We start from the raw sequence: 24,245 nt of genomic DNA on the forward strand, positions 1-24,245 counted from the left end.
TTTACTGTCTTTGGGGAAAGCGTCGTAAACAAATAAATTTATCATATCTGAAAAATTCTCTTCCAAATGTCTTGAACAGCATACTGCAACATGCACAGAAAAAATGAAACTTAAATGAAATGTAGTTTAAAGGAAAGGAAGGGAATTTAAATAATGATTTCTCTACAACAGACTTCTAAAGATGCAAGCCAGATTTATGAAGCATCCAGAGTTTGCTATAGAGTGCTGTCTCTATGATATTGTCTATTTGGAAGGGGTGAGTGTGAACAAGTTTACAGCAAAATTTATTCATTTAAGCTGTAAATTTTCATGTAGTGAAAATGGCTTGTGTGATTGGCAACCTGAAAAATTGTAATTTTAGTATCTTTGATATGCATCAAGTGCTTTGGGCTGCCCGATGTCCTTCACATTATACTTTAGTGAGAAGAAAACATAAATAATATGGTATATGTACTATACTGTCAAGTTAAAAAAATATATTATATATATGTTATATATTATTATTATTTAAATATTCTTGAGTACAGCGTAAAACACCTGTCAAATAAATCAATAACTAAAATTATTCTCTGCTTTTGGGGCTTCCTTCACCTAGTGGTTAGCGTGGTAGCACAGCACATTGACACAGGAGCCCCTTACCAATGCAGTCGCTGTGAGTTCAAGTCTAGCTTATGCTGGCTTCATCTCCAGTTGTACTTGGGAAGATCTGCAAGCAACCAACAGATTGTCGTGGGTTTCCGCCAGGCTCTGCCTGGTTTCCTCCCACCATATTACAGGCCAGTGTCATATGAGTGAAATATTCTTGAGTGGAGCATAAAATTCTTGTCTTTTAGTGTTGAATATTGTTAAATCTTAAACATCTTAAATCTAAAACATGCTAGCAAGCATATTGTACCTTGTGTCGTTAAACTACCTGGCGAATTGCCCTGCATTTTTGTCTTGTTCCTTCCTACAGCAAGCTGGCTGGTCTCCAGAGGCTGTCCAAACCTTGTTTGAAATGACAAATGGGAAAAAGATGACAATGCATGTGAGTATGAGTTGCATTTATTATTTTTTTTTTATTGGTATTTTACGCCGTACTTGAGAATATTTCATTTATGCCATTGCAGCCAGCATTATGGTGGGAGGAAACCTGGGGTATGAGCCTTTTATACTTGTATGGTGACTTAGCCAGTACCAGTTTTATTTGTGTTTTATGGGCGAGCCCACAGTAAAATCCAAGAAAGGAATAAAAGTGTTTTTGAAACTAGACTTTTTCAGTTTGCCTGATATTGGTGTTTTATGATTTTGCTGTTTTCCAAAGCTTCCAGATCACTTGAATGTGTCTTAAACATTAAGAATTGCTGGGATAGTCCATATTCCCCACAAATTAGATGGGTTTCAAATTGTATTTTTAATTTTATACCCTCCTCCAAAATTGAAAAAAAGATTTGCTCTGCCCGTAAAACAATAATTGATTGAACCATTATTTGCACAGTACTTAATCAGATGCAGAGTTGTGTATTAAAATTCAGTTAAAAAGTAAGCTGGGGCCTCCGTGGCTCGGTTAGCGGGCTAGCGCAGTATAATGACCCAGGAGCCTCTCACCAATGCGGCCGCTGTGAGTTCAAGTTCATCTCATGCTGGCTTCCCCTCCGGACATACATGGGAAGGTCTGGCAGCAACCTGCGGATGGCTCTGGATTACCCCTGGGCTCTGCCCGGTTTCCTCCCACCATAATGCGGGCCACCGTCGTATTAGTGAAATATTCTTGAGTACAGTGTAAAACACCAATCAAATAAATAAAAAGTAAGCTCTGAAAAAGAAAACTGGCCTTTGACCAGCGATTCAAATGGTGTAATGCAGATTTCCTATGTTATCTGCCTGATTTCATCCACATATAAAACTGATTGATGCCCCCGAAGTAAACCACTGCCCTTTGGCAAGCCAAAGCTTCAGGTAATCCCTTTGCTATGATTTTAAAGGGTGAGCCCAACCACAAATGTGCCCAAATTACTCAAACTAAAGAAAGAGAATGTTTTGTAAATTTTTAATCTTAATTATAACCATTGGAATTTAATTAAAATAATAGAATAATATCATTTTGTCTATACTCCCACATGATAATAATGTATAGATAGATTAAATTTTTGCTTAGAATATTTTTGACAGTGGCCAAATGATCAACAGAAAATGAATGTGGGGATATGAAAAACTTTGACTAATCCACTGCCATTGTACTATACAAACCTCTTGATTCATTTACAACTGAACCAACACAAGCTGACTTTGAACATACAGTTGTGGGCATCGGTCGGTATATTGGCTGATGTGAGAGTCACTTTTGGTAAGTGAGCCAACAAAGGATTTTGTAATGCTAATAATCAAACAGCTACATGTATAAAGAGTTTCCTTGTCCTTGTTTCGCAGGTGATCCAGGAGGTGAACAATGTGCTGCATGTAGATCTGTGTAAACCTCCAAACACAGACATCAGAGATGACTGTGCCATGTCAGTCAGGGACGCCCTTGTCTTCATGGAGCTGGCCAATTACTACTCACAGTCTCACCCATCGGTCACACCCATAGGTGTGTTCTAGCTGTCAATATTTATGATATACATAAAAAACTCCGCCTTTCATAGCAAAATTAATGATTTTTTTTCTAAAGGATATTACATTCTAACATTGAAACCAAAAAGTAACTTACTCTTTTTTTTTTTTTTTGGGCATTTCAAGTGTGTTAAAGATCAGAGTAATGAGTGACATGGTCTGATGATATAGGAAAGATTAACATGACACACCTACTTGGCTGTCATTTCAGGTTATACACCAAAACGACAGTTTATTCGTCCAGAGCCAAAGAATTGTCGAGAGACTTTTGAAGCTGTGATATCCCACTGTAATTCCCCAGACAGTTTTTATGTTCAAGAGGTGATTGAGTATGTTTTATTCCCACATGCGGTTCCCCATATATTGTGTGCGGGCCAAACTGTTGTACTGTTATTTGCTGCAGCTCTGTGAAATAGAGAAACATTGTCTAAGCATTCTGTCTGGAAACAGGTTGGACTTTTTTTTTGCCTAGGAGACATTATGGTGGCCCATAAACAAGTTAACTGAATCATCTGAAAATTTAAGTTTTAAAGGGTTTGTGTAGCTTAATGATGTGATATGATAATACAGTGCTGAATAAAAAAGAAGTCTTTTTATTTTTAGGTACATGTATAGTATTTGAATTTCTGAAAATATCGTTAAGCACGAATCGCCAGCATGTACGTAACCACAGGCTTTCTCTGCCTCGGGGGTTCTCCCCCCGTCTCAGTGACACTAGGTGGCTTAGGTGATTATAACTGCCAGCTCGAGCTGATAAAATCATATCTTTAAAACATTTTTATACCCATAAAAAAAAATGGTTGAGAAATGTATTTGTACTCTGCATTTTGGGTGTAGGCCATAAACTAAATAGTAAGTATGAGAAACATAAAGTCATACATGCTTTAATAATTTAGCCTTATATCTGTATGTTTTATCAGCTGGGGATTGACAGCCATTACCTGTACACCATGATGATGGAGATGCAGGAGTTATATAGTAACGACAGCACTGGCATCTGGAATATACTCTGTCCACAGAAAGGTGAGCTTAATAGGGGGCACACCGAGTTATCTCCCTCTAGGCCATTCTCTTGTTTTAAAGGTGCGTTTTTACGAATAAGCTGTGGTTGGGTTTGACCTCAGAAAATGGTTAATGGCAAGTTTCCTAGTTAAACTTAAAGGGGTATAAGCTAGTTGAAAACCTAGCTTTAAGACAGATTTTGTTGTGTTGAAGTTACGCCCAAAGCACAGGATCGTTATTTATTTTATAATTCATTCGAAGGGAATTTAAAAATTCCTGACTGAAACTAATTTAAAGCCGGGTGTAGATTGACCTTGTGACTGGGAGCAGCTGGGTTTTTGGCAACTGGAAGCAACTGGGAGCAACGTTGGTTTTAGTTGATCTACACGCACTAGCGATCATCGACAACTTCTGACTCAGCAGTTGCTCCGAATTGAACATGTTCTACTTTTCTGTGTCTTGAAGCATCCAGTTGTACCCAGTTGATCTAGGTGTGCTTATTTCCAGTTGATCACAGTTGCTCCCAGTGATTTATCACGTGATGAGTTACACTATGAAAATGACGACCACTGAGTGGACCGATGAGGGGGAAAATAAGCTCATTGATATGTGGAGGCTTAGCCTGTGTTTGTACGACACTTCTCGCTAGGCACAAACAAAGAATATGATGTATACAGGGAGTGTAACGAGGGAGAGGGCTATAGTTAGAACAAATTATCAAATTTCTCTATCCTAAATATCACTGAATGTGAGTAAAACATGAAAAGTTGGAATAAAAGGACAAGAAAATTTTCCCAAACCCTTAAATTTCAAAAGAAAAGGTATATTAGACATTATATCCATTACATCCATGCCTTGTGTACAAGCGCCCCGCTGTCATGAACAGGTCACATGACAGTCACTGTCATGATCAACCTACATATTGCATGCTTTGATAGGGGAGGTCCCACTTTTCGTAGTTTCATGCCTTAAAAACCTTAGTCTCGCATCACTTGCTGTCATATATTAAAGGAGATAATTCAGAGCAGGCCTGTTGTAACTATACGTTTTGGTGTCATTTTCCACACTGAAATTTGAAACTAATTGAATGTACTCATTCAAGGGAGACTGACACATGTTTTATATACAAGTTTGAGATTCTGTTTTTAATGTTGAGTTCATATTTTAATGTCAGAAGACGAAGAGCGAAACTGTATGACTTCACATGAGTGCTACACGTGGTTATATATGCAATTACATGATAAAAAGGGTTTCAATTCTGTTTAATAATTTAAATCCATGCAGAGAGCTGGTAACCTCCTTCTATAACGGCCGTAAGGGGGAAGGTCTGTCAGCAACCTGAGGATGGTCGTGGGTTTTCCCTCCCCGGGCTGTGCCCGGTTTCCCCCCACCATAATGCTGGCCGCCGTCATATAAGTGAAATATTCTTGAGTACGGCGAAAAACACCAATCAAATAAATAAGTAAATAAATCCTTCTATAAAGGTTAGTTTGATATCCTTGGGTTTACATCTTTCACCCTAATCTAGGTCCTGCAGAGAAGCTGGCCGAGCAATTTTATATATTAGAAATAACGTCAAGTCTTGCAACATATGGCATGACATTTCCTGTAATGATGGAAATGGGCCATGCAAATCACTGTTTCGTTGATATTGAATTAACAAACAAAATTAAATATCTTGTGGGAATAATCTTGTGGGTAAAGATGTAAAGCAAATTGTACTATCCAGCTGTTTTACCCAATGTCAGCTCACTCATGGTTGATACTTTGCTACTCAAGTGACAAAAAACAATCGAAAAGCAAGGGTTTAATTTAGAATGCATCTCCTGTGCTGTTCGTCTGTGCCAATGGTTCCTTCTATACAGTAGTCTGTAAATGCTGGTCTGTGATGGCAGTTCCATGATGTTTGTCGCGTTATTTATAACCTAGGCCTGCCTGTGACAAGGTAGTCTGTCTCTCCTGTTGTGTCGTTTATTATCGATTAACGGTATACTCCTAACTCACAACGATACAGATTCTGGAGCAGTTTTCACGGGGATAACCTCTGCCTTGATGTTTATTTCTAACAGGAATGGTGTGCGCTGCCCTATTTGATTGTCAGTGGCGTAGAGCGCGAGTCGTAGACCATCCCCAAAAGAGGATGGTCCAGGTCCAGTATGTGGATTTTGGTAACACAGGTATAGTGCCAGCATTAAACCTGAAGAAATTGCTGGACAGGTTCCTCTATCTGCCAACATTTGTAAGTACAACAAACAGTTTTATTCTTGTAATATATGACCTAGACAAATACAGCTACTGTTATTCTACTAATTTTTGTGACATCTTCTCTGCACTTTTCAGCCTATATTTATTTAATTGTAACAGGAAAATTCAGTTTCTCTTTTCTCATCTAGTAAATAACATTTACTGGTCTTTTCCTTTTGAAAAAACTGAGAGTGGAATGTAATTTTGACTTAATATCTATCCTAAAATTTAGAAAAATAATAGTATTTTTCCCAAAAATAAACAAATGTAAGTCATAAATTATTCCTCTTTGGTGGTGAAATTTGTATTCTTGTAGAGTATCATTCTATTTTCTTCAGCGAACCTTCAAAAAGGCGCTTTGGTGGGCTGATGGTTAGATCGCCTGCCTCGAAGCCTGGAGACCTGGGATGGGTCATACCAAAGACTTCAAAATTGGAGTTTGTTGCTTCCTTGCTTGCCACTCAGCACTGAGAGCCTAGAACAAGGAACAGGACTGGTTGACCCGGTGTCAGTATAGTGTTACTGGATGAGATGTCCAGTCTGGTGTCTTTGGCATGATACTTCAGTGGCGGCAGCACTTTGGCAGCATGGACTCGCTCAGCCACACACACCTATTGACTTGTTGTCATCAAATAACTGAGAAAGTTTTGAGTTTTGAGAAAGCATTAAAACCCACGGGACACCTTGTGTGCTCTTTTGATCCTAAATTCATGCAATTGTAACAGGAAATCTGAGTTTCTTTTTTCTCACATGGTTAGTCCACCTAATAAGTAACGTTAACATATCTTTACTTTTCAAAAAAAAGTGAGAGTACATAAGCAAATGTAAGTCATAAAATATTCATTTTGGTACTGAAATTTGTATTCTAGGAGAGTATCATCATATTTTATTCAATAAATCGTGAAAAACACCTGTCCAAAATTAACGGAACTCTCAAAATTATACAAAATGAGTGAATACAATTTTACGCCAAAAAGCAGTAGGTCACTTTAAACAGCTGTGTTGGCTAGTCTCATCTATGCAAGAAATATAGCTTAGTTCAGTTTATCTGGTTGTCAGTATTTTGACATTGTCAGAGACTGTGACCTTGTTTTGGCCGATATTTCCAGAATGAATGAATGAATGCTTGGGGTTTAATGTTGTACTTAATAACTTTTCAGTCATTTGTATATACATACTGTGTCTTCCTGTGGCAGAGTGAGCCCATGTCGCCAAAGTGCTTCTCTTCTGCCACTGAAGTATCATCCTGAAGACACTAGACATGACACCCTGCCCAATCACATTAAACTGACATCAGGTCAACCAGTCCTGTTTCTTTGCACCAACCTCTCAGTGCTGAGCGCCAAGTGAGGCAGCAACAAGTGGCAAGTTGAAAAGTTTGTTTTCACGTTTCCTGACTTTGGAATGAACGCTCTAACCATTAGGCCACTGAAGCAGTTCGATACCTCCAGAACTAAATAAATGTAGTTTGAATCAGTGGATATCTGATTTCTCCGGTTAAATCCTGTAGCAAATTGTATAACATGCACATTACCAATAAATGCTGATTCTGGCGAGACAGATTTTAGTTTGATAACTTCTATTGCATTTAAATCTACAATATTTTGATCAAAAAAAATATCAGCACTGTCAGCCATTTAGAGCTTCTGATTGCAAAACATTTCTGCTTTTCTTTAATAAGGCAATTCACTGTCAGTTGGCTGATGTTATCCCTGTAGAGGAAGAAGGCTGGACACCTAAGGTGAGTGTAGAGATACATATCTTTGACGGACTTTCCCCACTTTTCATCTGAGCCATTTGGAAGAATGTAGGTCAATCAGTATGGTGTTTGGCTCCTAACCACAAGGGCACACAAGATACGAGTTCAGCCCTGGCCTCAAACAGGGAATTTGTGAATTCTTGAATATGACATTTAACTACAAGCAGTCAGTCTGTCAATTAATCCTTTACCCATTCTCTTGAATGTCTTCACATTTGATGCTTTTGACTGTTGCCTTGAATTAGATTTTTTGTGGGAAGGTCTGCCAGCAACGTGCTGATAGTCGTGGGTTTCTCTCGGGCTCTGCACGGTTACCTCCCACCATATTCTTGCATATGGCGTAAAACACCAATGAAATAAATAAATGAATTTAATTGGATTTCTTGACTCACAACTAAATGTATTCTTTTTGACGTATACCATATCACAATTCCATTGTCAGGCCTATGAGTGGTGTAAGAGAGTGCTGGATGGCACAAAGTGCTCAGCAACTGTAATTAGTAAGTAACTGATTGTCAGTATTATTGTACTTAACAGAGAGAATGAATTATTTTATTTGATTTACATCTAAAAAACTTTACAACCGTGCGGAATACAAAAGATGGAGGTTATGAAGCAGTATATGTAACAGTATGGATGCTTGGCAGGAGTTAAGCCAAGTATATTCACCGTAGAAATTGTATTGTTTAAATCTATTTTTTACATATTAAAGAATAAGTCACATTTAAAACTTGGATTTCTTTGGCGGGATTTATGGAAAAAAAATGCTCAAAGGTCATTAACGTCTTCTTTCCCTGCAAAAGGATGACTTGGTTCCAAGACTTTTGTTCTCTTTGCAATGCCTAAGTAGTACATTACCAGTTTGCCCACAAAAGCACAAAACATGCGGTAAGAAAGCAGATTTATTTACCCGTATTATTAAAATTTTTTGTCCAAATGAAGAGAGAAGATCAGAAAAGCTGCATCTTCAGTTAGTGGCTGTGATAGAAGACATTCAGTATTGTGTCAACTGGAAACTCGTCAGAGACAAACTTGCTGTTAGTACTGGTAAAAGGTGAGTTATTCCCCTTTGAAGTGAATCGCCACCAGGTGTCTGATAACAGAAGTAAATAGTGTTCAGTCTTTTGGAAGTATGCAGTAGCCTACGTGTAGAGCAGTTTGCATTTGTATAGTATAGTTGAACCACAGGCTCAGTCGTTTCTTTTTCTTGTATTCTTGTATGGTTAGTATCACTGTCAGACTAATTTAGATACATGTTTGTATTGGGAATGTATTAGAATTTATTTGAGTTAATTTTGAAGGCTGGCAATTGAAATTCAGTGTCAGTATACATTGAAATGGTGATAGGGTTGTCCTCCTAATATATACTCACTTACAGTTTGTCCTGACTCCGTGCAGTCTTAATATTAATGAAATTGTAAATAAATATTTCATTTCAGTTCAAAACTATCTACAAAGACAGACACAACATTTATGGAAAACAACCCATTCGTGTCTCACAAGAATATAATGAAAGCGGAGGCAGACAGCACCTCAGACACAGGGAACTCTGAAACTAGTGAAACAAGGGTATGCTTTTCAAGATCTCGATGAAAACTTTCTCGAGGGAAATAATATTGGTATCTTTAGCTCGATCAATTTACAATAAACTTTTCTTCCTGAAGGTCTTCACAGTGAAAACAAATACATGTATATAGAAAACATGTACTTCAGAGTCCAATCAAAAAATACACCGGTTTATATAAAACAAGATAAAACACCATGTAGTTTGAAAAGAGAAGCTATATACATTCTTACATGCAAAAATCAACAAAACCAGTAATAGTGCTGTCCTTGCAACTGTCTCAACCAGCAGGAGAAGTAAGGTAGTGGGACACAGCCCATTGTCGTTGCCTTCGGTTAGAGGTTAGCATATACTATAATATATATAATGACAGTCTGATAGATTCATCAAACTTACAAGGCTTCGTATGAGTTTTTTTGTTGGGGGTGGAGGGGGATTGGGTTGATATCTATAAATGATCATCTTGAGAATTTTATGTCCCTCTGAAAGTGCCTTTTGTACATACCAAACTCTGAGTGAAATACAGTTGGTTTACTTTCTACATTTTCTTTTCTGTCCAGCCCAAGAAAGTCGCCAACCGTAGGAAGAAGGACAGACAGGAAATAGTCAGCTCATTCCTACACTTGCCACATTCAGTGTTGTCCTCCTCAATAACTAGTCTCCCTTATGAAGGCGGCGATAGAAAAGATCTGCGTGTGAAAGTAGCGTGTAGAAATGAGCCTGCTGTGAAAGCCATGAGCAATGGAGAGCGACATGAGGCTCGTAGCACACCGTCAGATGGGGTTCTCACCTCCTCTCAGAAAGATTCCACCGAAGAGGAAGTGAGAGGGCGAACAAAGGCTGCCAAGAAGAAATTAGCCAAAAAGAAGAAAGTGGCTACCCCACCCAACAACCAGTCATTGAAGGTAAACCTACCCCACCCAACAACCAGTCATTGAAGGTAAACCTGCCCCACCCAACAACCACTCATTGAAGGTAAACCTACTCCACCCAACAACCAGTCATTGAAGGTAAGCCTACTCCACCCATCAACCAGCCATTGAAGGTAAACCTAGCTCACCCAACAACCAGTCATTGAAGATAAACCTACTCCATCCAACAACGAGTCATTGAAGGTAAACCTACTCCACCCAACAACCACTCATTGACGGTAAACGTACCCCACCCAACAACCAGTCATTGAAGATAAACCTACTCCACCCAACAACCAGTCATTGAAGGTAAACCTACTCTACCCAACAACCAGTCATTGAAGGTAAACCTACCCCACCCAACAACCAGTCATTGAAGGTAAACCTACTCCACCCAATAACCAGTCATTGAAGGTAAACCTACTCCACCCAATAACCAGTCATTGAAGGTAAACCTACTCTACCCAACAACCAGTCATTGAAGGTAAACCTACCCCACCCAACAACCAGTCATTGAAGGTAAACCTACCCCACCCAACAACCAGTCATTGAAGGTAAGCCTACTCCACCCATCAACCAGTCATTGAAGGTAAACCTACTCTACCCAACAACCAGTCATTGAAGGTAAACCTACCCCACCCAACAACCAGTCATTGAAGGTAAACCTACCCCACCCAACAACCAGTCATTGAAGGTAAACCTACCCCACCCAACAACCAGTCATTGAAGGTAAGCCTACTCCACCCATCAACCAGTCATTGAAGGTAAACCTACTCTACCCAACCACCAGTCATTGAAGGTAAACCTACTCTACCCAACAACCAGTCATTGAAGATAAACCTACCCCACCCAACAACCAGTCATTGAAGGTAAGCCTACTCCACCCATCAACCAGTCATTGAAGGTAAACCTACTCTACCCATCAACCAGTCATTGAAGGTAAACCTACTCCACCCAACAACCAGTCATTGAAGGTAAGCCTACTCCACCCATCAACCAGTCATTGAAGGTAAACCTACTCCACCCATCAACCAGTCATTGAAGGTAAACCTACTCCACCCAACAACCAGTCATTGAAGGTAAACCTACTCCACCCATCAACCAGTCATTGAAGGTAAACCTACTCCACCCATCAACCAGTCATTGAAGGTAAACCTACTCCACCCATCAACCAGTCATTGAAGGTAAACCTACTCCACCCAGCAACCAGTCATTGAAGGTAAACCTACATGTAAGTCCAGGCCCAACCCTAATCGCACTTCCTGTCTGATTTCGTGCTATAATTATGGAGATGTTCATTAGTCTTGAGCCGTCTGTTCAGGTGAAACTATTCTACAGACTAGCTCAAAAGAGATGAAAACTGAAAACTAGTGATGGCAAGATGTGCCGTTTAGACTTCTCACCAATTCTAATGATTCAGTTGTGGCTACAAGACTTTTCTCGGTTAAGCATTGTATGTTGCCTTGGCCTGCTGTATAAGTCTGAGCTGTTAACGTTACATCAAGTAAATTTAAAAGAAACTGGCAATGATTTTGTTCATGAAACTTGTCTGTTCATATGGGAGTTAAACTGTTATTTTTTGTAAAACCTTTCAAACATGGAGTTACAATAATTCCTCAAACTTTTGGCATGTGAAAAAGCAGCTTTTAGTGCAATTTATGCCACTTTTTCATTTGATTTTGGAGACAAAACTTTATTGGTGGGTTGGCCAATTTCAAGGCTTGACAAAAAGTATAATTTTATCAGTTTTCACAGAATAATGACTTAGGATGTGCTTAAACACCTTGCAGACATGCAAAAAGGTTGAAGAATAACAGTACCCTTTTTTTCATATTTTAATATTTCCACTTGGTTTTCGCTTGGATCTGGAGTAGCGCTGTAAGATTAGATTCAAGTTTACATATGAGCAGCAGTTGAGTATTTCTGTTGAGGTGACAGGGTTCATTGAATTTAAATCCTATTCTAATGGAAATTAACTCGACAGGTTTTTTATTTTGCATAGCTCACAGATGCACACGTTACAGAACTGCATGTTTTTTTTTTTTGCATTCTGTTCAAAGGTTGTCAGCAAACCAGCCAGTAAATCTCCCATTGGCCTTCAGATTGTGGTGACGCATTGTGAATCTCCAGGCAAGATCTACTTGCAAATGGCTACAGCTCTGCAGGATGGGCTGGAAGGGTATTCAAACTATTCACAGTCTGTATTGATTGGTCAACACTAGGGATAGGAGATCATAAGTTAGAGATATAAGTAATCAAACTTTTCATCTATGGAGTGTAGAGTACTTTAAATACAGCTCAGCTTCGGTTGTTTTAAAACAGGTTTCTCTTTGTGTTCTTTTTGAGCTGTCTTTTATCACATACATGTAGAGACTCATTTCCATATGTTTGATTGTCTTCTCTTAATAGTTACTTTGATTGGGTAGTGGCTGCAAGGAATTATGGGAAGCATATGAATATGACGCACGTGTGGTTTTTCTGACAAGGAGAGTTGCGCATCATTTTTAGCCTTATATTTCATTAACTCCTCAACAACGTAAAACCTCCCTCCGATGCTTTGGCTGTGAGTTCAAGTTCAGCTCATGCTGGCTTCCTATCTGGCAGTACTTTAGAAGGTCTGCCACCAACAAACGGATGGTTGTGAATCCCCCCCCCCCCCCCGGACTCTGCTCAGTTTCCTCCCACCATAATTCTGGCTGCCTTGGTATAAGTGAAATATTCTCGAGTATGGCGTAAAACACCAATCAGATAAATAAATTAATAAACGGTAGTTGTTTCTGTATTCAAGTTTTCTTTCCTCATCCTTGATTTATTCAATACTTTATACCATTGTAGTTTAATGAAGGCCATGAAAGAGACGTATGCTAGAGTGTCCCCCGCTGAGGTCTCCTGGAAACCCGGGGATTACTGCGCTGCCAAACGCTCTGACGACAGGTGGTACAGGGGAAGGATCGAGAAGAAAATCAGCGAATCAAAGATGGAGGTTTGTTTGAGATTTGTCTGACCATAACTATGACATTTCTGTTAAGGATACTTAGTTCACCTGTCAAATTATTCTGAACCTGTTAGGCAGCATTTTATTGACGCTCTCTGTGACTTTTAGTCCATGTTTGTCAGGTACCTACCAAAGGTTGGTGGTTTACTTTGGGAACTCTGGTTTCTCCACCCATAAACCTGACTGCCATCACATACATGTGAGTGGAAAAAAAAGTTGATGTCTTGAACTCAGGCGGCTTGTTAAGTGAATGATCAAATACCAAAAGATAAGATGTCAAAAGTTTGAATGACCAGCTCATGTTAGAAGATAGAACGTTAAAAATTAGACAGTCAGAGCAGTGTTTGATTTACAGAGCAGATAAACACACCAGTAGGGAGTGAACTTACATTCAAAGTGCATGTACGCATACATGTAGAGTAGAATGTCCTGACAGTTTAGCTCACCTGTAAAAAGCACAGGCTTAGTTTATGTCGTACCCTTGAGATCAAGGTTTGAACACATGTAGAGCACAATAACATGGAGGGATATTCCATCATTGATTCAGTTTGTACATATTAAATATTGTAAATTACTAAATTTAAGCCTTAGTGTATTGTGTATTAAAATTAATGTTGCACAAAATGTTAGTGGTGATATCTTAAATGGTACAGCATCCATTGACCTGAAGTTTTACATGTATGTACAGCACAATAACATGGGGGATGCACCATTGCTGATGATCTGTGTGCATATTAATTACCATAAATTACCAAATTCACAATTTCAGTACTTTTTGTATTGAATTGAAGTTTTGCGTTCATGTGTCTCATACGGGTGAGATCTTTCTAAGTTTATTTTATTTTAACTTTGTGGTGCAATTTTACTTCTACAGGTGTTCATGGAAGACTTTGGTTTCACAGAGGAAATGGACACATGTGACCTACAAGGACTCAGCGATGTGTTCATCAAAAATTACGGCAGCTTTTGCCAGCTTTGCCACATTGCTGACATCTTGCCAACTGGAGATGTCACAAAGTGGTCCCAAACTGCAGTGGAGTTTGTCTGTGCAGAACTTCGCAAAAAGACTTGTTTTTTAGTGAAAAAGGTGAGCGGATAAATTCAATTTTAAGATTCGTTGGGAGGACCTGAAAGTGGTTAGTGATTTTTACTGGGACTCCTGCGTGACATCTTTATTGTCATATTACAAAGTTAATAAGTAATTTGACTGCAATGTTATTGATCATGTAGTCCAAAATGCTAAAAAATAAAATAAAAAAACCCACATAAAACAGAATAAAATATTAATTTACTTTTGCCCGTGCGAAGCTTTAATTCGGATTTTGGATTGCTTTGGATGTGGCTTCATGTGAGGATGTTGGTCAGGTATGTGGTATGTGTAAGGTGCTGTGGTTCCTCACTGAGAAACTTCTGAAATATCCTTCAGTAAAACAACAGTCCAAAAACAATAAAACAATTGCAATTTTTGTCAAGTGAGCATCCCATTAAATCAACAATGAGGTCAATTGTTTTGTTTCAGGGAGAGAAAGATGAAAGTGGTTCTCAGCCCATTGATCTGCTGATAGAGGTGTTAATACAGGAGTCGGCGCTAGAGCCTGCCAGTCGGGACTACTACAGTCTGTGTGAGAAACTCAAAGAGAAGGGGTTGGCCATGCCAGTCAGAAGGTGAGTGAGCTTGGTAAACCAGTTGAGATTTGTTACTTTTTCACCACTGGAGTCTTGGTGAGAAACTCAAGGAGAAGGGGTTGGCCATGCCAGTCAGAAGGCGAGTGAGCTTGGTAAACCAGTTGAGATTTGTTACTTGGCCACCACTAGAGTCTTTGTGAGAAACTCAAGGAGAAGGGGTTGGCCATGCCAGTCAGGAGGTGAATGAGCTTGGTAAACCAGTTGAGATTTGTTACTTTTTCACCACTGGAGTCTTGGTGAGAAACTTAAGGAGAAGGGGTTGGCCATGCCAGTCAGAAGGTGAGTGAGCTTGGTAAACCAGTTGAGATTTGTTACTTTTTCACCACTTGAGTCTTGGTGAGAAACTCAAGGAGAAGAGGTTGGCCATGCCAATCAGAAGGTGAGTGAGCTTGGTAAACCAGTTGAGATTTGTTACTTTTTCACCACTTGAGTCTTGGTGAGAAACTCAAGGAGTAGGGGTTGGCCATGTCAGTCAGACGGTGAGTGAGCTTGGTAAACCAGTTGAGATTTGTTACTTTTTCAACACTAGAGTCTTGGTGAGAAACTCAAGGAGAAGGGGTTGGCCATTCCAGTCAGAAGGTGAGTGAGCTTGGTAAACCAGTTGAGATTTGTTACTTTTTCACCACTAGAGTCTTGGTGAGAAACTCAAGGAGAAGGGGTTGGCCATGTCAGTCAGAAGACTCTGGTCAGAAGGTGAGTGAGCTTGGTAAACCAGTTGAGATTTGTTACTTTTTCACCACTTGAGTCTTGGTGAGAAACTCAAGGAGATGGGGTTGGCCATGCTGGTCAGAAGGCGAGTGGGCTCTGTAAACCAGTTGAGATCTCTTACTTTTTGACACAGTCTGTGTGAGAAACTCAAGGAGCTAGGACTTACATTGCCACTCGGAAAGTGAGCAGGCTTTGTAAACCAGTTTGATTTGTTACTTTTTCACCACTACAATATTCAATCAAATTCTGAGGGCATTATTTTGTGTGGTCTGATAAAATTATACCTCTTGTGAAGCCTAAAAGTGGCCAATCCAACTTTAGTTTTGTCTCCAAAATTGAATTAATAACATGCGTAATTTGCACTGAAAGTTACTCTTTCACAGGTACATTGCAGATTGAGTTTGTGAATTTTTTTTTTATATTTGTGTTTCAGAAAAGTCACAAAAACAGACTTTATTAAAGAAAATCCGGCTGCTGCAGCATTGGCTGCTTTGACTCAGACGCGGGAGAAACCAGCAGAAACAGTTACCTCCCCTACCTCACCCACCTCCCCTATAGTGGAGCCACACATCCTGCTGAAGCCTCCATGTGCCTTTTACAAACCTGGCGAATTGCCAGATTGCACCTCGCTAACCGTCATCCCAACCTTTGTGGACTATGGCTGTATTATATATGTGCATGTCTTAGAGAATGGGGACACGGGTGAGTTGTATGAGTGTTTTCAGGCCTGAGTCTTCCATTAGGAATATGTAAATTCTTCCGCTCTCCCTGCTGTTTAATATAGCTGGTAAATGATAATAAACGATGAATGCCATGCATGTGGCCATTTACATAGTCTTCTCGTTCGTCTAAGACACTTGTCTTCCACCAGTGTGGTGTGCATATCAGTATGTCACGTGGGAAAGTTTGTCAGTAAGTGTGCAGAGGTTGGTGGTTTACCATGGGCATAGAAGTGTCTCCTACCCATCAAGTCAAAAATTCTTGAGCATCCATAGAGCTAAATAATCCAATAAGTGAATTTTACTTTCCTTAACTCTCCATGAGAAGGTTTGTTACACTTTGTCAATTCATCCTTCATTTTAGTTAAAGGAGAAGAAAGTTTAAAAAATGGCGCTATAGGCTGAAAAGAGCACATTTTTCTTTGCCATACATGTTAAGCCTGAAAATGGCAAAGCTGGCATAAATCACTGAGCCCATCGCGTCCTCCATCTCTAACACCCTGTAATTTATGCTAGGAGCGTGTTGCCTCTCAGCGAATGAGAGCCGTTAAAACTGCTGGCTTATTCGTGTAAACTCAGAACCTACTTCCAAGATTCCGTTTTCCCGATCATCATCGGAAGTCACCGAAGCCACGCGAAGTATCGGCAGTTGGCAGGTTACGTACATTTTCTACCAGAAATGTACGAATTGCTTTTCGGTGATGTCTGAGAGAAATTCTCCTCATAACACAGAAGACTTCAGGACTAGTTCGTAGGCAAAAATGAGACGCCCACAGCTGATTTTGGTGCTGAATTTATTCATAATTTATCAACTTGAGGTACATATTAGAATTTTTTTATGACATGCACATCCGAGGAAATACATGCTCTTTTCAATGGTATTTGTTTGATATTTAAATTTCTTCTCCTTTAATATAAAACTGAAATATAGTTTGAACTTTGCCCTAATAACTTGCTATGCTGATCATCATGGTTAATTAGTGCTGACCTATGTATGTCTGCATTACCAGAATGGACCAAGTTTTATGAACAGGATTCTCAGAAGTCATATTGCACTAAGTTCCCTGACTGGCTCAGTGGCCTAAAGCGTTCTGTCCTATGTTTTAGTGATCGTGTGACAAGACAGAATCCAACTCTCGCTGGTTTAACTGCGACTTTCAGACAAGAGGATTATCATATTCATACACATATACATAGTCTACTTTTAACTGCTCGTGATTTACTTTGATTCATGAATGAATTGTATCATGTTACAGACCAACTACTGACGGAGTCCATGCAGACTTATTTCAACCAGCCCACTCTTTATGGTACGCCCACAGAATGGGTGGTAGGGCAGGCCTGCGCTGCTTACTACTCTGTTGACCAGAATTGGTATAGGGCTAAAGTCATTGAACTGCCAGTCACTGGAGATCAGCTCAGGGTATGCTATTTGTGAACCGTAATTCTCTTTTTGCCTCGTTTAAAATGAATTTTCTCGAGAAAGAGGAAAAATAATGGTGGTATGTAAGGTTAATGCCTAAAGCCATATTTCCATAAGTGGGAAGGTCTTCCAGCAACCTGCGGATGGTTGTGGGTTTCCCTCGGGCTCTGCCCAGTTTCCTCCCTCCATAATGCTGGCCACTGTTGTATAAGTGAAATGTTCTTGAGTATGGTGTAAAACACCAGTTAAATGAATAAATAAATAAAGCCATATTTTATAATGTGCACTTTATCATATCGGCAGGTCGAAGGGAAACAGGACAATGCTGTTCATGATTTAAACTGTTCCACAAAGTGAATAGTAAGAACACAGGTTTTCAAACATATTCATCCTGTTTTCATTTGACCAATCATAGCATGTGAACGTATTTCAAATATGGGGCAATTAACAGAATGTGGACTAGCCTAACAAGAATATTACTTTATTTCAACTGAAGTTTGGGATGTAAAAATGCATTTTAAGAAGCACCTGAAGGTCTTTAAATGTTACTTTTAATGCTGACACTGAAGTTTTTCTGATAAAATTTCAAACTTCTCAAGAAATATAGAATGGTCCTAGGCGGATAAGTCAAAAAGAACCAAGCAAAATTTATCGCTTGAAGAATGTTAATGTTGAGGTGAAATGCAGTAATATGTACAAGGTATTAATGACAAATAGAATATGTTTGTTTGTGGACAAGATAGAACTACTGGTATTATTCTCTTTGTTGGTTATATTTTGGCATATTACATGCGAAAGTTGTGACATGTGTAAATTGGACATCAGGTTCGCTACATAGATTACGGGAACTCTGTGTGGCTATCCAGGGACCAGGTACGGGCTGATGTGAACCAGTTTGTTGACATCCCAACACAAGCCTTCGAATGCGTCTTACACCAAATTAAACCTGTAAGTATGCAATACAGTCTGTTTAGTAATTTGACAAGACATGATATATGCCAAGTTCAAAAGAAACTTTGGTGGTATAATGGTTAACACATCCTCCTTGAAGTTAGGAAACCTGGGATCAAACCTTGGTCTGGTCATCGCAAAGATGGTACTTGTTGTTGCCTCAGTTGGTGCTCAGCACTGAGAGGTTGGAACAAGGAAAAAGGACTGGTTGGCCGGAGTCCGTATAATGTGATTGGGTAGGGCGTCATGTCTTGGGTGTTCGGCATTATACTTTAATGGCGGTAGCAGTTTTTAGTCATGGACTCGCCCTGCCACAAGAAGACACTGTATACTGGTATGTACACACACCTAATGACACCTTGTCTGTATATGACTGAAGAGTTGTTAAGTACAACGTTAAACCCCAAGCATTCATTGATTCATTCAAAAGAAACTTTGCCAACTATTTGAAGCTTTTTCACGATTGGGCTGTATTGTTTTGGTAGCTATGGATGATTTGGTCTGAGCCATAATTTCTCAACCTTTGTCAATGACAGTGTGAGTGGCCAATGCTTTTTGCAGACTGTCAATGCTTGGTAAATGGAAAAGAAATTTTTTCTGTTTTATGCATTCTTAAAGAAAATGTCACTATTTTTTACAATTTTGATATTTAATTTGGAAGAACCACCAATGAAATGACGTATAACAATGCTTGTAACATGAATAAAGTAAGCCTGCTGTTTGTTCTATTAATTGTATGACATGGTATGTATAAAAACTTCTTCACATTCATCATTAGCACAGTGTAATAAAATAATAAATACCGAACTGTTTTTTGTGTGTGAAATAACAGTTTCTTTGAAATATTTAAAAATATGCCTGGAATTTGAAATACCTGTCATAGTTAAAACTGAAAAGCAAAACATTTTTCATAAATATGAAATATGTGTTATACATGTGTAGATAAAGATGAGAAGCAATGTGGTGTATTGAAATGTGATATGTTAGCTCTGATGAAGATTTTGATACACTTCCAGCTGACAGAAGATGACCAGGGCATCTGGCCAACCGGTGTGGTGGAACTCGTCCATGATTTGCTGGTCAATAAAGAGTGCATTGCTGTGGTAGAGGTAAGGGAGATAACTGCCCGGTTATGAATTATAATGAAAACCATGTGTACTTGAATTTTAAAGAACCTTGATTAATCTTCTTTTGGAAAGAATTTATCACTACGAAAGCAATACTTTGGGTTCTCTTAAAGACTAGTGGTACATGTGTGTGATTAAGTCCAGCTCATAGTGGCTCCTTTGAAATGTCAGGAGGTTTGTCAAGTACATGCATTTAGAGAGGTGTAATGCACTTATACCTACACACTCTGTGCATGTCCCCTCTCCAACCTGATATGTATAACAGCGAAATACAGTTCTAGAAGCGTCATTGTATGTTACAAAGGACAGGCGTAGCGTACATGCTACCCAGATAATCGGCGTCAGCATCCAGTAACAGGAGAAATATTGTTAAAAAATGTTGGGGTGGTGTCTTGAAAGTTCTGCATGTATTGAGCTCAGGCTTTGCACACATCTAGAGCACAATAGCACAAGGGAGGTGTTCCATTGTTGACTCGCTGTGTGCATGCTGATTACCATAAATTACAAAATTCACAACATGAGTACAGCATTCATGTGTCTCCTAAAGGCAAGCTTTAAGTTGGTCTTCTTGTTTTGAAAGGAACAAAATTTAGTTTGAATGAATCTGCTAATTACCTTTATAACAGCTCACTCATTATTTGATTTAGTTGGTGGTGATGTGAAATAAACATTGTGGCTTTACTTGGATAGGAAGAGAAAGGGATTTACATGTATGCAGCAAAGGAAAACTGCTCAACAAAATATTGAAGAATGACTGTTGTTATCTCCCCTTGCCAGGAAGTTCTGGATGACGGACAGCTGTCAGTGGACATTACTCTGCCAGACGGTACAAATCTGTCAGACTTGCTGATTAGTGAGAATCTGGCTGTCAGATTTATCAGCATTGAGGAGATGGCAAAACTCAGCAACAACATTTTAGAAGTGCTCAAGGTAGATTCTCTCCAACTCTTTCAGCCTCATCACCCACAGTGTCCCCATAAATCGTTTGCATTCGGTTGACTCGATCTACTCAATTCGTTTGCTCATTCGATTTAAACAATTTAAGCAAATCAAATGAATCCTCGTATCAGTCCGCCACTGCGTAGTGCTACGTTTAAACATCGTTGTGTAAACTGACGATCGGTAAAGAGGCTTTCATCGTGAGTCTCCGCAAGAAACAAATGCAAAGAAACAACAACAACAGTGGTTTCACTCGTGAAACCTTTCGAAAAGAAAGCTCAAATTTTACACTTACATATTTTCATGATATTCCCTACCGATACCCAAAATATTGGCCTAAATATGTGGTCAGACATGTATGTCAGGACTCCTACAGTCCTGGGCTACACCATACAAGTACATGTGTGCCGAGTCATACAGGCCTGGGCTACACTGTACCAGTACTCGTGCGCCGAGTCATACATTGCCTGGGGGCCTCCGTGGCTAAGTTGGTTAGCGCGCTAGTGCAGCTTAATGACCCATGAGTCTCTCACTAATGTGGTCGCTGTGAGTTCAAGTCCAGCTCATGCTGGCTTCCTCTCCGGCCGTTCGTGGGAAGGTCTTCCAGGAACCTGCGGATGGTCGTGAAATGTACGTGGTTTGTGTGTGATGGATGACAGGTATGCACACATTTTCCCTCTACAGATTTCAAGCAAGTTCTGTTGGGGAATCTTGGAATCAGGAAATGAGGCCTTTAATATTTTCGGTTAGGTTGAACAGTTCGAACTTTGTTGTCAACTTAGCGAACATTGTTTTTACTTTCTGTCACACTGCTCATAGCCTTTCCCAGCATCAAATACCTGCCACCCTACCCAGTGACGATAAATTCTCCCAGCACACTTTAATAACAGTGGACTTTGAAGTCATTATGACAAAAGTGGAGCTCACATTATAGATGAATACAAATTCTCCTGTGGATAAATTAGAAACTGTCTTTCTTGACTTCTATTTGTTTTGTAAAGTAGTTTGTAAAGTTAAATAATATTCGGCCAGTTAATGTCTTCCCGATAAGCCTTCTCACCCTCCCTATTTTTGAGAATGACCTGTCAGATTGATGTCATTCTCCCACCAAAGTGGACAAGTGGCCACTAAGGGGAAGCCTCTTCCATGTTCGGGCGCAATTGTTTTACCCTTGCAGGCGCTTTCCAAAAGCTCTATTCACATGACAGGCAACATTATTCATAGATGAAACCGCAATTATCCAATGATATGTAGACGCCATACAAGAAAGGCTATAGAGACAAGCAGTCGGTAAATTCAAGACATGCCAGGTGGAGAGTTCCTTGTAAATCATGCTACAAAACAATCGATTCATTGGATGCATAACATTTTGTTCAACAACGTAACTAAAATGTGAGAAAGCTAAATTTAAAGAAAAAAAAATGCAAACTGATTCTTATTCTAATTTGGTATTTAATTTACAACGTTAAGATTTAAAAACATTTACACGGTTAATACAGTTGGGGGGGTATCCTGCTAGTTCTGATCAGTGAAGCGTGTTGTTGTTGTAGTCGACATTCCCAGCTTTGTAGCGGGACTACTTTCGCCAGGCCTGCTCCCTATTCGGCTGTTTCCAATAACAGGCTCCACGGAAAAAGCCAACGAACTCGACACCCATTGTTTGAGTGTTTGTTAGTTTCATTCGTTTTAACCGAACCCGAGGCAAACGATTTATGGGGATGATCCCTAAAGGCCCTTTCAGAAGATAATATAGAACATATAATCCTACTTTTGATGTCAGCGTTTTAAGTTTTTCTGATAAAAAATTAATCAAACCCTCATAAAAAACTCACAAATAACATTATATGGTGGATGAATCAATCAGGATCAGGTAAATATGTCACATAAAAAATGCTTGCTTTACATCAGTGCCATCATCACAAAGGACGTTTGCAGCTCAGGTGACACTGGTGACCTTGTTTGGACTTGGCCATACCTCTAATGTTCTCTTGCTCACCTGTAATCAGCAATCATCAAGTAAAATAGCTTTAGTTGTCTGTTTTAAAATGTTGTGTATACTGTAGATAAGAATCATTTTTTAAAGGATAAAGAGGTTCAGACAGAGCTCTAATCACTCTGACCCCAGAGACTTTGGAGCTATTAGAAAATCTGTGTACAAAGTTTGCTAATTGTTATGTTAAATAAGTGGTATAAGGTGGGTATAAAAACCACCACAGGTTTCGCTTAGCATGTCTACTTTAAAAATTTAATTCACAAGAGGTGAAGAATTCACTGCCTTGGAAATTAGATGTCAAATTGTCAAATTGTCGAATTGGGCTTCTAAGAGTACTTTTATATTGAGGTTACATGTAAGTGAAGTACACAGGAGATTTTCAGAATAGATAACTGAACATTTATTTTCTTTTTCCATTTTGCACCATCCAAATCATGTCATACCCCTCCAAAAAATGTGGCATTATAACCTCTCGCTCCCCAACATAATTATGTGAAGACTTCAGGAGGGTACGGGCAAACATTTCTGCTCTTGCAATTCTGAAACCCCACCCTCACCATTATTAACACTAAACAAATGTAATTTTTTTTTTCCCAGGAGAAGAATCCTTTTGACCTCTGTGACCTTCCAGGTCCTGATACATTGATCCCTATTGTCCTCACCCATGTGGAGATGCCAGATGTGGTTAGTCTGTGTTCTTTTTGTTGTCGCCTTATTGTCTGTCTGTCCCTCTTTCAGTCAGTCTGTCAGCAACTTTGCCGAAAAAGTTTCGCACAGATTTGGAACAGATTTTGTGCAGTGGGCCAGTTAGCACCAATCTGTTTATTTGAATAATTCTTTTCGCCAAAGAAATCTTGATTATTTTTTATGGTTTGTTTGGTCAGAAATTTGAACAGTTAGCTGTGACAAAGGTCCGTGCTTTTGGTTAAACACTGAATATGCTAAACTCACAGTGTGCTCAAAAATTCCAAATTTGGGTTTTGTAAATTAGGGAGACATTGCAGATTCATAGTGCTGTTGTGGTGTAGTTATTTTAATCATTTAATTATTTATCTCTGCATTTTTTTCCCTATAGGTGTATTTCCAAAGAGGCCGGCCGAATCCTGAGGAAACAGACAGCTACTCCCAGAAAGTCTCCAAGGAATTGACTGCTTTGGAAAAGCTGTTCTCCGAGATCAATACTTTTGCCCCAACAGCCCTGCTCTTTGAAAAACCACGTTCAGGTTCCTTTCTATATATAGATATTAATTTTTTTAGGATACATTCTTATTTTCAGCTTGTTGGTCAGAAAAAAGAATAACTTCTGTATCAACTATGTCTTAATTTGGCCTAAAAATTAGCTGAATGTACATGTAAGCTTCCACAGACTGTCTTAGAATACCGTAATTGTTTTGTTTGGTGGGTTGCCCAACATAAATCCACTAAACCTGCTTTTGTGTCCTGCCCTGGTATAGGGTGCTCATTAGTCTCCGATATTAACTTGCCTGTTCTTGTGTCCCACCCTCAGGAGCCCCATGCTGTGCTCAGTAGAGTGCTGACCACTGCTGGTGTAGTACTCTCATAAGTCTCAAATGTTAAATTGCCTGTTTTTGTTTTTCCACCCTCAGGAGCCCCATGCTTTGCTCAGTACACTGG

General features: G+C 39.3%; 1 protein-coding gene across 1 annotated transcript in view; it reads left to right on the forward strand.

Annotated features, from left to right (window-relative positions):
- LOC135461408 (RING finger protein 17-like) overlaps positions 1–24,245 on the forward strand; it is a 47,350-nt gene that overhangs the window by 20,549 nt on the left and 2,556 nt on the right. The window contains exons 18-39 of the mRNA XM_064738490.1: positions 172–256; positions 956–1,027; positions 2,410–2,566; positions 2,801–2,910; positions 3,510–3,612; positions 5,661–5,830; positions 7,517–7,576; positions 8,037–8,094; positions 8,537–8,648; positions 9,034–9,163; positions 9,719–10,063; positions 12,130–12,248; positions 12,905–13,052; positions 13,939–14,151; positions 14,584–14,729; positions 15,892–16,160; positions 17,434–17,600; positions 18,426–18,548; positions 19,568–19,660; positions 20,456–20,608; positions 23,208–23,294; positions 23,686–23,833. Of these exons, the coding sequence (XP_064594560.1) occupies positions 172–256; positions 956–1,027; positions 2,410–2,566; positions 2,801–2,910; positions 3,510–3,612; positions 5,661–5,830; positions 7,517–7,576; positions 8,037–8,094; positions 8,537–8,648; positions 9,034–9,163; positions 9,719–10,063; positions 12,130–12,248; positions 12,905–13,052; positions 13,939–14,151; positions 14,584–14,729; positions 15,892–16,160; positions 17,434–17,600; positions 18,426–18,548; positions 19,568–19,660; positions 20,456–20,608; positions 23,208–23,294; positions 23,686–23,833 (3,068 nt within the window). The remainder of the gene's footprint in view (positions 1–171; positions 257–955; positions 1,028–2,409; positions 2,567–2,800; positions 2,911–3,509; positions 3,613–5,660; positions 5,831–7,516; positions 7,577–8,036; positions 8,095–8,536; positions 8,649–9,033; positions 9,164–9,718; positions 10,064–12,129; positions 12,249–12,904; positions 13,053–13,938; positions 14,152–14,583; positions 14,730–15,891; positions 16,161–17,433; positions 17,601–18,425; positions 18,549–19,567; positions 19,661–20,455; positions 20,609–23,207; positions 23,295–23,685; positions 23,834–24,245) is intronic.

The sequence above is a fragment of the Liolophura sinensis genome, chromosome 1, assembly GCF_032854445.1.
Source record: "Liolophura sinensis isolate JHLJ2023 chromosome 1, CUHK_Ljap_v2, whole genome shotgun sequence".
NCBI lineage: Eukaryota > Metazoa > Mollusca > Polyplacophora > Chitonida > Chitonidae > Liolophura > Liolophura sinensis.